Consider the following 14,957-nt stretch of genomic DNA (forward strand, 5'->3'; position numbering starts at 1 on the left):
AGGTGCTGCGAACTACATATTGTAGCTGGTATTGATTTCCATATCTCAAACCTCTAGTTATTTTTCTGATTTAAGCTTCTGGAACTGAGTATATATTGTTATAATCGTGCTATACCTTGATTGTTTATCATTTGAGCATGCTTAATATGTTGATTTGAGATTGTCCAAGTTGAGTTTTGGCCTGAGTAATGACCTGCTCTATTTTAGTACTGTGAACCATCTAAGTTTCAGCTTAAAGTAGTTTTGCAAGGTTGGTTTGGGTACTGAAAATGCAATATACTGCTATATTTGATGTGCTATTCAAAAGAGCATGCTTATTATATGAATATACACTTGTGAGAGTTGAAATCCAGAGCCCTGTAGAGGTGAAATACTAGGTTTGCCCTTAGAAAAGTGCTGCTGCAGAAAACTATTGTGTTGCTGATCTTTAAACTGAAATTTGTTATCTACTTGTTACAAACTGAGAAATGGTGAGTTGAGCAAGTGTAATATGATGAAGAAAGGTTATGAGAATTAAATTTAAGAGGGTTCAGTTTCAGAATTACAAATTTACCCCTCAAAATAGAAAGCTGCAGGTGCTGAAAATACACCTGCTGTAAGCCTCTACATTGGTGTTGCTTATGCTTCATTGGCTTGTCCTTAAGCGTATATCTTGTCCCAGCTTTAAAAAAAATGTGATACATCATTTTTAAGCTGAGGGAGCCATTTATTGAAGTGAGTTTAAATTATCACAAGGCAATGTTTTGTAATTGCTGAAAAATAGTACTATAACCTTCAAGTTGCTGTTGTGATCTTGTATTGCATATATCTTACTGTTCTATTGATTCCAATCATTTAAGCAAGTGTATCTAGCCGATTAAAGTATGGAGGAGTGAAGTTTGAGCTGGTTCTAAAGCTAGTTTACAGTTTTACCCCTTGAAGCTTAAGAGCTAAGGTTATTGACATTAAGCCTACTTGTGTGTGGTTATTGCTGTAACTTGCTGTTTAAATTGCTCTTTACAAACAAGCAAGTTTATTTGGATGATAAAAGGCTATAGGAGTTTATTGCAAGCCTGAACTGAAGCTACTTTGTGAAGAGACCATATTAATCTCAGTTTTGGGGTTTTGAACCTTTGTGAAGTGAAAGTGTAATGCCTTGCTCTAATCACTGTAAATCTTATTGAGCAAAGTTATTTGAAGATATCAAGGCTGTGAGTGTCCAGTGCAGGTCAATTCTGAAGGTGCAAAGTGAAGTTACTTTATTACCCTTGATTTTAGGGTTTTTGCCTTGTGGGAGCTGTTATTGTTCTACCTTGCTTATCTACTTGAGTAATCCAGTCAAGTAAGTGTATTTGACTGAGTCAAGGTTGTGGGAACCTAGTTTGATCATCAAGTGAAGCTGTATTGTGTTTTGAAAGTTCTATCCACCTTGTTGCAAAGAAGTGAAGCTAGAGTTTCCTGTATTTACTATATAACCTTTTACTGTTTTACCCCTTTTCTCTCTACAGTGAGCGATTTATTGTTTTTAATGTTTCTGGGTTATCGAGGGTACAACGACGTGATGTTGGAGAAGGGGCAACCCTCCTCTCCGGCGGGTAGTGTTACACCTGTAGTACCTCCCCCCTTAGCAAATCATCCATCATGGAGTTCATTGCTAATGAATTTGACTACTACAAGATTCACACCATTGATATATTACAATGAAAGCTGTGGTAAGGATATTATCATAATTGAAGATGAAGACATTGATGAATTGAGGTATTGGAAGAACTCAGTGGTTTGATATGTTCTTAGCAGTAAACCCTACTTTCCATATTTTAAAGCTTACGTGCTAAGGATGTTGTGGTGGTTTCATTGAAAGATGGATTTTTCCAGGTTCGATTCCCATCTGAGGAGGATTTGATGAATGTATTATCGAGATTTCATACATCCCAGGGCCGTGCTATAATTATCAAGAAATGGCACAAGAGTATCAAACTTGAAAGAGATATATTAGCCACAGTTCCAATATGGATGAAGGTGTGTGATCTGCCAATGCATGCACGTAGTGGAACATCCATTTCAAAAATTGTCTCTAATATTGCAAAACCATTGTATATGGAGGATGTGATTCAAAGTCTAGAGAAGGGTTTGTATGTTCGTGTATTAGCTGAGATTGAGGTTGATAGTGTGTTTCCAAAAACAATACAGACTAGATTACATAGTCTGCCATGTAGAGCAAAAGTGGAATATGAATGGAAGCCTCAAGTGTGCAAGAGCTGTAAGAAGATGGACCATAATGAAGCGGTATGTCCCTTGAATAAGGCTAAGAATATGAAACCTAAGGAACATTGGGTGGTGAAGAACAAGAATGTTAATCAAGGGGCTATGGATTTGGGGAGTATTCAAATTGTGGATATTCCAAATGATGCCCAAGATGATATGGAAGGATTCACAGTGCAGAATAAGTCAAAAGGAAAATCTAAGGTGGGGGTTCTAATGATTTAACCTCAGATTGTTTTAGCGAATGCATTTCAGGTGCTTGACAAAAGCACTGAGAAAGAAGAGGTGACAGAGATTATGGAAATTTATAGTGAAAAACAAGATAATGTGGAGGAGAATTTACTTCAGCAAGAATTGGATAGCCAGGCTACAGATTTAATGAAAGGAGTGGTTGATTCACAGGAAGTGGTTATGGAGACCCAAGAAGATATCAGTGCTAGAGTGAATGATGGTAAAAAGGAAGGTACTTTGGAGGATTCAGTTTCATCTGGAGGCAGTACACCTTCAAAGAAGCAGAAAAAAAAAAAAAAAAAAAAAAAAAAAAAAAAAAATAGGAAGAAGGAAGTGGAAGTGAATACTAGTGTGAGAATCACAAGAGGGATAGTTGCTGGTGGGGTTGTTCCACCAAATTTTGTTCCTCAGTGATAGGACTTTGGAACATGAGAGGGCTCAATAAGCAAGCAATGCAAAAAGAAGTTATGGCTTGGTTTAGTAGTTCCTTTTTATTTTTATGTAGTTTGGTTGAAACTAGAGTCTCAAGTAATAAGTTTCAAAGAATTACAGACAGGATCAGGAATAACTGGGAATGGGCCAGTAATTATAATGCTGATATTGGGGGTCATATTTGGTGTGGATGGGATCCTTTAAAGATTAAGGTTATGGTGCTTGAATCAAAAGATCAAATGATGTTACTACAAGTTGTGATTAGAGGGACTAATTCAAGGTTTTTTGTGTCCTTCATATATGCAAAAAATACTGCTCGGGAGAGACAGAAGCTGTGGAAGGACTTGGTTGATTGTGATCAAAGGGTTGATGGGGCTTGGTTGTTGTTGGGAGATTGGAATATTGTTAGGTTTAATAAGAGGCAGATTACATGCCCCAAGTGTTTTTGCTGATTTTAATAACACTCTTGATAAGTTATGTTTAGCTGATATGCCAGTAGCTAATGGCATTTATACTTGGTGCAATAAAAGATTTAGTAATAGAAGGATTTATGCTAAATTAGATAGGGGCTTGATGAATGATGATTAGGCCATTGCTTATCCTGATGCTCATGTCGTATTAACACCTCCATTGACTTCAAACCATTGGGGTTTATGTGTTAATCTGCCGGAGAAAATTGCTTTAGCTCCAAAGCCATTTAGATTTTTGAAGGTCTGGAATAAGCAACCTGCAGTTAAAGAGTTGGTGGCTTCTGTTTAGATGAAACAATTCAAGGGAGATCCAATTAACAAGTTGCTGTTCAAACTTAAGTTATGTAAGAAAGCTGTAAAATAATGGAACTCTGAGAAATTTAGATCAGTTTATGCTAAAGTTATTTCCTGTAGGAAGAAGTTAGCTGATATACAGATTGATTTGGCAGCTGATCCTATGAATAGGGATTATATTCAAAAGGAGGATGATTGTAGATTAAACCTGGAAGCTGCAATTTCTAATGAAAGTATTGTTCTTTCACAGAAATCAAGGATTAGATGAGTGAAGGAGCAAGACAGATGTACAAAGTTTTTCTTTCAGAAAATCAAACAACATAGAGCTAATAGTAATTTGACAGCAATCCGAGATGAAGGAACTGTTATCACTTATCCAATTGAAATTTATAGCAGGTTTGTGGATTATTTTCAGAAAGCATATGCAAGGGGGACTACTGAGTTAGTTGATCCAGAACAGAAATACATCAGAAAGTCTCTAAGAGGTGAAAAGGTCAGTATGTTACAGGCTGTTGTTTCTAAAGAGGAGGTGAAAAACACTATTTTTGAAATGAGAGCTGATAGAGCCCCTGGACCTGATGGATTTACTGTTAGGTTTTTTCAGCAGTACTGGTGTATTGTGGGAGAGGAATTTACGGAGGCTATCATGCAATTCTTTCAGAATCCAGTGTTGGGGAAGGGAGTTAATAGCACATTCATTACTTTGATAAAAAAAGAAAAAGGATGCTATAAAGGTAGAGGATTATAGGCCTATTTCTTTGTGTAATGTTTTTTATAAAGTTGTGGCAAAGATTCTTGCTAACAGACTTGCTAAGATGTTAAGAAGTATTGTTGGGAATGAACAAACGGCTTTCATTCAAGGTAGAAGGATACATGATAATATTATTGTTGCTAATGAACTTATGAGAGGGTTTGGTGCTAAGAAAGCTAAAGCTACCATGGCTTGGAAGATTGAATTGAGGAAAGCTTATGATACAGTGCAATGGCCTTTTCTATTTAAGTTGTTGAAGCAGTTTGGTTTTGGTAATCAATGGATTGGCTGGATTATGGAGTGTGTTTCATCAGTGTGGTTTTCTATCATTGTCAATGGATCTCCTCAAGGTTTTTTCCAATCTGAAAGGGTTTTAAGGCATGGATGCCCTTTATCTCCTTTTCTCTTTACTCTTGTGACAGAGTACTATTCTGGGATGATGGAGTTGGAAACTAAAAGAGGTAAAGTTATTCCTTCACAGGCTGCAGTTAAGGCTGGAATTCCAATCACACATTAGTTTTTTGCTGATGACTTGTTACTATTGGTGAGGGCTAATATGGCTAGTGTTTTAACTCTGAAGAAATTATTGATAAAGTTTGAGAAAACTTCTAGTTTAGCTGTCAGTAAAGAAAAGTCTGAAGTGTATCTTACTAGAGCTATGAGAAGAAGAACTTCCATCCTTAGAACCTTGGGGTGTAAAGAAGGGAAACTACCTTTTACATACCTGGGGTTACCCATTTCTGATAACATGTTAAGGTGAGTTGATTGTTTAAGCCTGGTGGACAAGGTCATTGCTATTACATCCAGATGGAATGGTTTGCATATATCAATGGCAGGTAGAGTTGAGCTTAGCAGAGCTGTCATTGTCCCAATGGTTCAATGTTGGACCTCAGTTTTGTCATTACCTGCTGTTGTAACTAGTATTATTGAGAGGAGAATAAGGAATTTTATATGGGAATATGTTGAAAATACAAAGAAAATGCATGGTATTACATGGAAAAAGATCACAGCCCCTAAAGAGGAAGGTGGTATGGGATTGAGAAGAATAAAAGACATTGACATTGCTGTAAAAATCTGTCTGGCTTATGATTTTTTACTGTCAAAGGATAGAATTTGGGTTACTTGGTTTAGGAAATGTTATCTGAAGAGGGCCTCGTATTGGAATGTGGTTATCAATGGGTCTTCTTCAGCTGTCTGGAGGAGTATGGTTACTGTAAAAGACTTTATTAGGTAAATTGCAGATTCAAGATTGGCAATGGGCAGAACATTAAAGTGTTTATGGATCAATGGTGTGAAAGAAAGTTTTTTAGTGAGATTTTCAGTCATAGGATTCTGGGGTGTTTGAGCAGAGATAAGAATATATGTATGAGTGAATTCATCATTGATGGCCATTGGGATGATGATAAATTGAGCAATACAAACCAAGATCTGATGCAGTTATTCGGGAACCAGCTGATTGTCACAGGTGAGGATAAATTGCAATGGTTTACACCTTATTTTGGTTTTAAAGCAGCATGGGAAGCAGCTAGAGTGAAGAATCAGCAGGTGGTTTGGGTCGGTTTGTGCTAGACTGGTGGAAGGCCACGATGGTCAGTACATTCAGTGCTGGTTATGCATAAAGCAATTATTTCAAATGATTTCCTGCAGAAGAGAGGCTTTGCATTAGCTTCTAGATGTTATTTGTGCTATAAAGAGGCTGAATCTTTGGATCATCTGTTCTGTGGCTGTGTGTATACATGGAAGGTGTGGAATTTTTTGTTAGAGGTGTGTTCATGGAATTTGCAAAGGGTATTTGGCTTGCAAGAAATCACAGATCAATTTAATCATCAGTTTTACAGGAAGGGTGATAAGAAAATGGCCAGAGTTTGTTTTTCAGCTACTCTATATTTTTTTTGGTGGGAGAGGAATAATAGATTACATGATAAGAGTGTTAGAGAGGCTAAGGATTTAGCTAAGTGTATTATTTGGGAGGTGCTAGATGTCTTGGGGATTAATCTTCAAGACATTTTGTAATGCTTTTTTTTATTTTTTTTTATGAGTGTCCTTGTGTAGGACTTTTTGTTTAGTGAGGGTCTGCCTTCACTTGAATCCTTGTACTATATTGTTTTATTTGAATATACTCCTTCATTCAGGGAAAAAAAAAAAAGTAAGAGTTTCCTGCATTTCATACTTAGAGCTGAGTATTCATTCTTATCTTGTGTTACAGCTTAAGTATTCTATATTTGGTGTCTTGACACCTTTATTCATTGTTGATTAAGCTATTGAGAGCTTTGTGTGTCCAAGCATAGACTGGGGGAGTGCCTGTGTGCACATTGTTTGATCTTTTGTGTGTGTAGAAGCTGTGAAAGTCAGTGTCCTAGTGAGTACAAGGTGGTTGGAAAGTGGGGCAGCTGAGTGAGTAACTACTTGCATGCAGCAAGTGAAGATGGTGAGCTAATGAGTGTGAATTGGTTGTGAAAGTTAGTATCTATTCTTGTACAAGGGTGTGTGCAGTGAGTGAGATAGCTGAGTGTGTAATAAGATTCATACTACTAGTGGAGGCATTTATTGGCTGAGGCCAAGAACCAAGGTTTTTTCCTATTGATAGGGTTTCCTTGTATATCTTGTGTCCATGTAATTTGACTGTTTGCATTGGTTTTATCTTCTTTGTTATGCATGTTTATACTCAAGTGAAAAAGAGAATAAAGTACCTAGGACCAATTCAACCCCCCCTTCTTAGTCCAACAGTTACATACAAGTGGAAAATCATGGGATACGTGGTAGCCAAGGAAGCATGTAGTTACATGCAAAGGGAAAGTTACGGGACACGTGGCAGCCAAGGAAGCAAACGGTTACATGCAAGTGGAAAGTCATTGCACACGTGGCAGGCCAAGAGGTAACCAATTCGAAGACATGACTTCCAAGTGGGACACGTGGTAGAATTTCGAATCAAAGAGGGGTTATTCTAATAGAATGTGCAAGATTTTAGTGGAATGTCATGCGAATAAGTAGTAGAAATAGCAAAATGTGGACTAGAACGTGGCTACAAGTTGAGCGCACAACCTGGGAATATGGGACACGTGGAGGATTTCCGTTGGAAGAGCGATTATTCCGGGCTAATGGAAAGTCATGCTAAAAATGACAAAGTAGGAAAACATGGTCTTACACATGTAAGCAGTATGAAGGTTGAAGAATGCAGTAAGACATGTCATAAATCCAACCAATCCACTTTGAGGCATCTAAAGTTGGCAATGAAACTGCCCATGCTAACTACCATTACCAAATTCTGTAAATAAGGCATGTTATTGTTACTTAAGGGGACTCTTCAACACACACACAACTACAACACTTCATTTTTCTTTCAATTCCTGCAATTGTACTTCATTCTATATTTCAATTCATGTAATGTACTTCAATTATCTTCATTAATGCAAGTTATCTTTCAGTACTTTACTTTCCAAGTCATGCACCTTTAATTCAATATGACTTTCAGTCCAACACTTCAAGTTCTTTCATTTCTAGCCATAAGAAAATCTCGACGTCCTTTGTCACTAAAGGCAAAAAAGAACATTTGGAGGTGGTCATTCCAGGCCTCATTTCAGTCGTCTGATCAATTCCACTTCCTTCTAGAATATAGTTTGGATCCTCACTTGGAACTTCCTGAGTTCCTGGCATATCCACACTTCCACCAGACCTACAAAAGAAATTTTTTACAGGCCAAATAAAAACACATAAAATGACACACCCTAACCCAATATAGACCATTTAACAAATTGAATAATTGGAATGTATCTAACTATCTGCATTAACCCCATACATACGAGACGTCATTATACATCAGAGTTGCCTGCTTAATAATTTACAATTAAAAACAAACTATAGGTGTCCATTATGCAAGTTTCGACAAAACTAAACCGTTAATTACAAGTTATACTATTAAATTCTACTACAATATTTACATCTTATACAAAAGACGTTCCATTGTTCTTTTCCCCATACACACTCAAGACTCTAGACCTGGCAGTAGCAATCTACCCTTGTACCTGAAAAATTATAGATATGGAAAGAGTGAGCTTAAAGCCCAGTAAATGCAACACTACTACATTAGAGTAATATAAATAAATATTATCTGATAACTTCAATTAAACTTCATTAACATATAGCTTCCAGCTTTACATGCATTAAAATATAGAACTCTCCTTCTAGGCCAGAATATGGACCTTCTATGATATAGTACTCTCCTTGAAGGCCAGAGTATGGACCTTATATGATACAGTACTCTCCTTCCAGATCAGAGTATGAACCTTGTATAATATATTACTTTCCTTCCATGCCAGATTATAGAGCTCATATAATATATTCATATTGTATCAATATCCTCATTTCATATAAACAATCTCAATACTTCAATAACACACTCAAGTGTAAAACTTCGGGTGAGTACACTAACCTTGGCTACTTTCAAATTATTTATTTCTCCTTCAATACTATGGACGTGGTCGTTTCTTTCTCCTTGCCTGAACAATAATATAATCACATCATATTTATTTTATAAAGAGAATAAAATCACAATCATCACTTCCATTATAAATCTCAAACTTTATACATAATTATAGCTAAAATTTTAATCACATCCCTTTATATCAGTTTTCAGCCTGACAATCCCCATCAAACATCCATGGTATTACTTCAAACAAAACAGCTCTTGAATCAAGTACAACCACAAAACAGCCCTCGAATAAAATACAAACATAAAACAACCCTTGATTCAAATACAAAATAATAAGTAGATGATATATATCTGGAAGAGTTAATTGGATTACTCATTAATAAAAAATTAAATAATAACTTTCAACATAGAATTAATAATTGAAAATCCCTCACCTGTATTTAATTCCAGCAAGAACAGTAATAAAACTCGTCTCCCTTTCCCTTCCTTTATCCCCTTCTCCCTCTATCGCTCTTCTTCTTCTATATATGGCCGAACACCCTCTGTTCTTTTTCTTTTCTAATATTAAGTAACTTGCTCGAGGCGGTTTCTCAAAGTTTCTTCAGGAAGCTTTTTGGCTAAAATTATATACATATTTATATACCGACGTGTCTTGTAGAGGAACAAATGTGCTGGCAGCTAGTTAGACACATATCTATCTACTTATATCATACTATTATATGTCTAAATAGTCGGACACCAACCCACCAAGCTTTTAAGGAAAAACTTGGAACAAAATATACTTTCACATGCATATGAAAGTCTCCAGCATATATAAACAAATAAATAAATATATATATATATATATATGCATCCAACACACCAATACTTATCCTCACACACCCACGTTCACCTGTGCACCATTATTTTTTCTTTTCTATGTATAACATATTAAATGTGGCCATTATTAATGATTCATTTCCTGACCCTTTTTCCTTTAAGCACATTAGTTATTATATTCATACTAAAAAGTCAAAGTCCACAAAACATGGCACATAAAATCACTAATCAACTCCACATTTGCTTCATCAAATTGATAAATTATAGATCAATTTATCAATCAATTTAATTTATTGGACAAATCAACCTCTAAAATTTTTTTCACTTAATTATTGCTATTTATTTACCAAACTTTGACGCAACAAGAGCCTCACCACATATCCTTATATATATCAAGTGCTCATATGAAATGTTTATATGAAAATTATGATGAAATAAAAATTCACAAATAAAAGGAAAGGGTAAGCAAAAACACCAATGAATTTAAAAATAATAATTAGAACAAATATTTTCTAATGGCACTAGAACCATAATTAGTGATGCTATCAAAGAAGATATAACATGCTAATGCTAACCCATCCTCATCTTTACTTCTGCAGAAAAGGTTAAATACTAATGATACTTAGAAGTAATGGCCTAAGAAATGACACAACAATTAAATGGGTATCTTTTACACCCCTTGATGAGTGATGAGTGTAGAAAATCAGTTGAACAATGGCTTTCCATTGTCAACAATTGCTTTCTGTCAATTATATTTTCAAGGTACACAAGTTAATGGGTGTAGCGTCAATTTCATATTTTTTTTCATTTTTAACAGGGGTGGGAACTAGGAGGGGGAGGTTCCTGAGTTTTAAAGTTCCACAAAACAAGGTATCTCTACCTTTAAGTGAAGAACTATCTAGTTCCCAACAAAAACCCCCCAAAGGTTTTTAAACTAAGGTGAATGCAATTAATGCATGAGTAGCTTATTATCTCCGTCCCTTATTAGTTGTTCATTTTTTGTTTTATAACTTTTTAAGAAGGGATATGCAATTAATGCATTGTTTCCTTTTAAAATTATCAAATTGTTCTTTTTAATTTAAATATATATATTTATAAAGTTTAAAATTTTTTAAAAAGATAAAGTGCAATAATGAAAATATAAAGAATAAATACTTTAATTTTTTTTAAAAGGGATAATTAATTTGGAACTACTTAAATAAGGGAGTATATTTAACATCAATTAACGTAACAAAATTATACGCGTTTGAGTGTATATATTTGACTACGCAGAGGGGGATTATCGAGGAATAGACCGAGAGATAAAGGATGGTCTCACCTCTTATTTAGATCCGGTGCCACAAAGCAGCGATAGTGGCATCGACCATGCCAACATCAATTGGCTTACTCAGTCCCTGAGTTTTTCGCTGACATGATTGAAAAGTAGGCTTCAGTTTCCTTTCAGAATGGAATTCGAACAGCGGTATTCTTCCTTTCTGATAAAAAAAACAAAGCCCTAATTTTGTGTTCTTTCAACCACAAATTATGGATTGATTGGTAAAAAGGGTCGAAACAGATGAATCAATTTTTGGAAAAAAAATCATCCGTTTCTCTGCAACATATCACATGGGCTCTTTCACCATCATCAGCACTACTCTACATCTCCTACTTTTGTCCTCCACAGTCTATTGTGGACCATTGTTTCATGAATTCATCTACCCAAATTTCACCCACTCCGAATTCATCTACAACTACAACACCCACTCCGGAGCTTTCTTGGCCTCTCGCAACGGAACCTTCATGGCAACCATCACCAGCCCAAACCCACTAGGCAGAGCCTTCTACTTGTGTGTCATCCACGCTCCTTCCAACACCATCGTCTGGTCCGCCAATCGCAACGCTTCAATCTCTGATTCTGCCAAGCTACGTCTCACCGCCAACGGTCTCACCGTCACCGACGACGCAGGCAACGTGGTTTGGTCCACCGCGCCATTTCACGTCCCTGATGTTTCCTTGTTACAGCTTCAAGATTCCGGCAATTTAGTCCTGCTCGATCGCTCCAATGCTACTTTGTGGGCAAGTTTCGATCATCCCACCGACACCATTGTTATTGGACAGAAGTTACCCATTGGTGAATCACTGGTTGGTGCTGCGTCGGAGGACAACTTCACTGCCGGTGATTATCGGCTTACGGTCACCGGCGGCGACGCCTTTTTGCAGTGGAATGGGTTGACTTATTGGAAGCTGTCTATGGAAACATGGGCTTTCAAGGATACAAATTTTCCAGTTTCCTACATGGGCTTGAAATCGAACAATGGTACTACAATTACAAATGGTCTCTATCTATTTGGGGACAATGGGTCAACAGTTGTGATTCGGATGGACTTGGCGGAGTCTGATTCTTTTAGAATTGCAAAGTTGGGATCTGATGGTCAATTCGTTGTTCAGAGATTTGTGAGCACGGAAAACAAATGGGTTCAAGAATTTACAGGTCCTGGTGACATTTGTCGAATTCCAATCGTTTGTGGCAAAATGGGACTTTGCTCGAACGGAATATGTGGGTGCCCTACCAGATTTCAAGGATCTACTCAGATGGACAGAAGAAGTGGAGTTTGCAGACCCTCCAACAGTTCTTATTCCTTGCCGTCAGCTTGTGATGATAGTCAATTGAATTCTTCGTCCATTTCGTATGTGGAACTGGACAAAGATATCGACTATTTTGCGATTGATTTTATGGAGCCTGTCAAACACGGTGCTAATATGTCTGTTTGTCAAGATCTTTGTTCTCAAAATTGTTCTTGCTTAGGATTTTTCCAAGAAAAATCCTCTGGGTCTTGTTATCTACTCGAAAACCAATTGGGTTCCATGACGAACTCTTCTTCAGCTGTAAATGATCGATTGGGCTACATAAAGGCTCTGGTTGTATCTTCCTCTGCCAACCCATATGGTGAAAAGGATAAAAAGGGAAATTTTCCAATTGTGGGTTTGGTACTATTGCCTTCCTCTGGGTTCTTATTATTAGTCGTAGGAATTCTTTGGTACACAAGAAAAAAAAGGCTTTCTAGAAATGTCATAGTAAAATTAGGCAGCAGAAACTCGTTCTTGTCCGGAGAGCTTGAAACAGTCTCTATCGAGGGTTTTCCGGTGAGGTTTGATTACGAAGAGCTTGCCGCTGCAACTGAGAAATTCAGCACCCAAATTGGTTCCGGCGGATTTGGTACAGTGTACAAAGGCACTCTTCTAGATAAAAGCGTGGTGGCAGTGAAGAAGATTACTAACTTGGGTGTGCAAGGAAAGACGGAATTTTGTGCCGAGATTTCTATTATTGGGAATGTTCACCATGCCAATTTGGTTAGACTAAAAGGTTTCTGTGCACACAAGAGGCAAATGTTTCTTGTCTTTGAGTACATGAATCGCGGTTCATTGGATCGTTCCCTCTTTGGTAATGGAGCTGTTTTAGAATGGCAGGAGAGATTCCAGATAGCACTTGGAACAGCTCGTGGGCTTGCTTATTTGCACAGTGAGTGTGAACACAAGATCATCCACTGTGATGTCAAGCCAGAGAACATTCTCTTGCACGACAATTCACAAGTGAAGATTTCAGATTTTGGGCTTTCAAAGCTGCTCAGTCCTGAACAATCTAAATTATTTACAACTTTGAGAGGAACTCGAGGCTACCTAGCGCCAGAGTGGCTGACAAGTTCTGCCATCTCCGACAAGACAGATGTGTATAGCTACGGAATGGTATTGCTAGAGATAGTGAGGGGACGGAAGAACTGGACGTTACAGATAGTGAGGCAAAGCACAGAAAACGATAGTAATGGTGGTCCATCTTCTTCTTCGTCTGTCTTGGAACATCGGCCTGTTTATTTCCCCCTGTTTGCATTGGAAATGCACGAGCAGAAGAGGTATTTGGAGCTTGCTGACCCGAGGCTTGTGGGACAGGTCACGGGTGAGGAATTGGAGAAGGTGGTGCGTGTTGCTCTGTGTTGTGTGCATGCAGAGCCATTGCTGAGGCCGACCATGGATAAGGTTGTGCGCATGTTGAAAGGTACACTACCATTGAGTGAACCGCGGGTTGAGTCGCTCAACTATCTACGGTTCTATGGCCGGCGATTCACGGATGGGCCCGATGGGATGCCACAAGTAAATGTGAGTTCTAACAACACCACCGGTGACCAACCTAATGCCTACTCTTACTTGTCTTCCCAGCAACTCTCCGATCCGCGGTAGAGCTCAAAGCTCATTGCCGGTGTGGATCTTTTGTTTTATGTAGAGAAATCCACCAATGTGGGGATGGTGATACGAATTTAATTTAAGAATAATGATTAGAATCCGAAGGTTTCTACGAATGCGTGGCCCAGCCACTCAACTTCTTAAGGGCACGAATCACCTGCGGTGAGATTTATATTTGGTCACATCATTATTTAGTTAACGGACACTAAGGCCGTGTTTAGCCAATTACATCATTATTTATAAGTAATATTTCACTACCATTTATAAATAATATCACATATTCTAAAAAGTAATGTCACTTATAATTATAACTCAATTCAACATATTATTTATATTATTATTTGAAATTAAAAGTGGTAATGTTTCATTTTACAAATGGTGATGCTACTTTTTAGACTATGTGATGTTATTTGTAAATGGTGGTAAAATATAAAAATAGTTTAAAAAGTAACATCACCACCATTTATAAGTAACATCACAAAAGTTTAAAAGTAATATCATATGGTCTAAAAAATACACAAAAGTCTAAAAGTAATATCACATAGTCTAAAAAGTAACATGACCATGTTTTGAGGGTGAAAGATATTTATAAATGGTGGTGATGTTACTTATTAGACTATGTGATATTACTTTTAGACTTCTGTGACGTTACTTAAAAATGGTGGTGAAATATTACTTATAAATAGTGGTGCAATTGCCAAACACAGTGTTAGTGTCTATTAAGTGGAGTAAAACATGGCCAAACCAAGGCCACTTACTGCTCACTGTAGGAAATAGTATGGCAATTGCACAGCAGATGATTTGTGCTCGCTTCTTAAACATTGCTCTTATTTTCTCTCTTCGAGTTCGCCCCTTTGTCTTCGTTTTCTCTCTTCTTCTTTCTTCTGATCTCTATCTCTATTTTTTATTTCACAAAATTGAAGAGAAAAACAGAACATTAAAAGTTTCCGTTGCCTCTTAAAATCAAGGGTTTAATCGATGGATGATAACTCTTTCATTTGGTCCAAAATAGAATTGATGATGATCAAGGCTTCATTTTCAACCAAATTAAGGATGGAACAATCTGTATGATATT

At 37.1% G+C, this 14,957-nt stretch overlaps 1 protein-coding gene across 1 annotated transcript; it reads left to right on the forward strand.

The window, feature by feature from the left end:
* The first annotated feature begins 10,943 nt into the window (after positions 1–10,943).
* On the forward strand, positions 10,944–13,982 carry LOC132285797 (G-type lectin S-receptor-like serine/threonine-protein kinase At5g35370). Its single transcript, XM_059788023.1, has one exon. It carries the CDS (start codon positions 11,273–11,275, stop codon positions 13,877–13,879), a length of 2,607 nt encoding a protein of 868 aa, XP_059644006.1. The 5' UTR covers positions 10,944–11,272; the 3' UTR covers positions 13,880–13,982.
* Positions 13,983–14,957: the final 975 nt, after the last annotated feature.

Source organism: Cornus florida, unplaced genomic scaffold, assembly GCF_030987335.1.
Source record: "Cornus florida cultivar Cherokee Brave unplaced genomic scaffold, ASM3098733v1 CherokeeBrave_3.0.0_Hap2_Chr11, whole genome shotgun sequence".
In the NCBI taxonomy this organism is placed as follows: Eukaryota; Viridiplantae; Streptophyta; class Magnoliopsida; order Cornales; family Cornaceae; genus Cornus; species Cornus florida.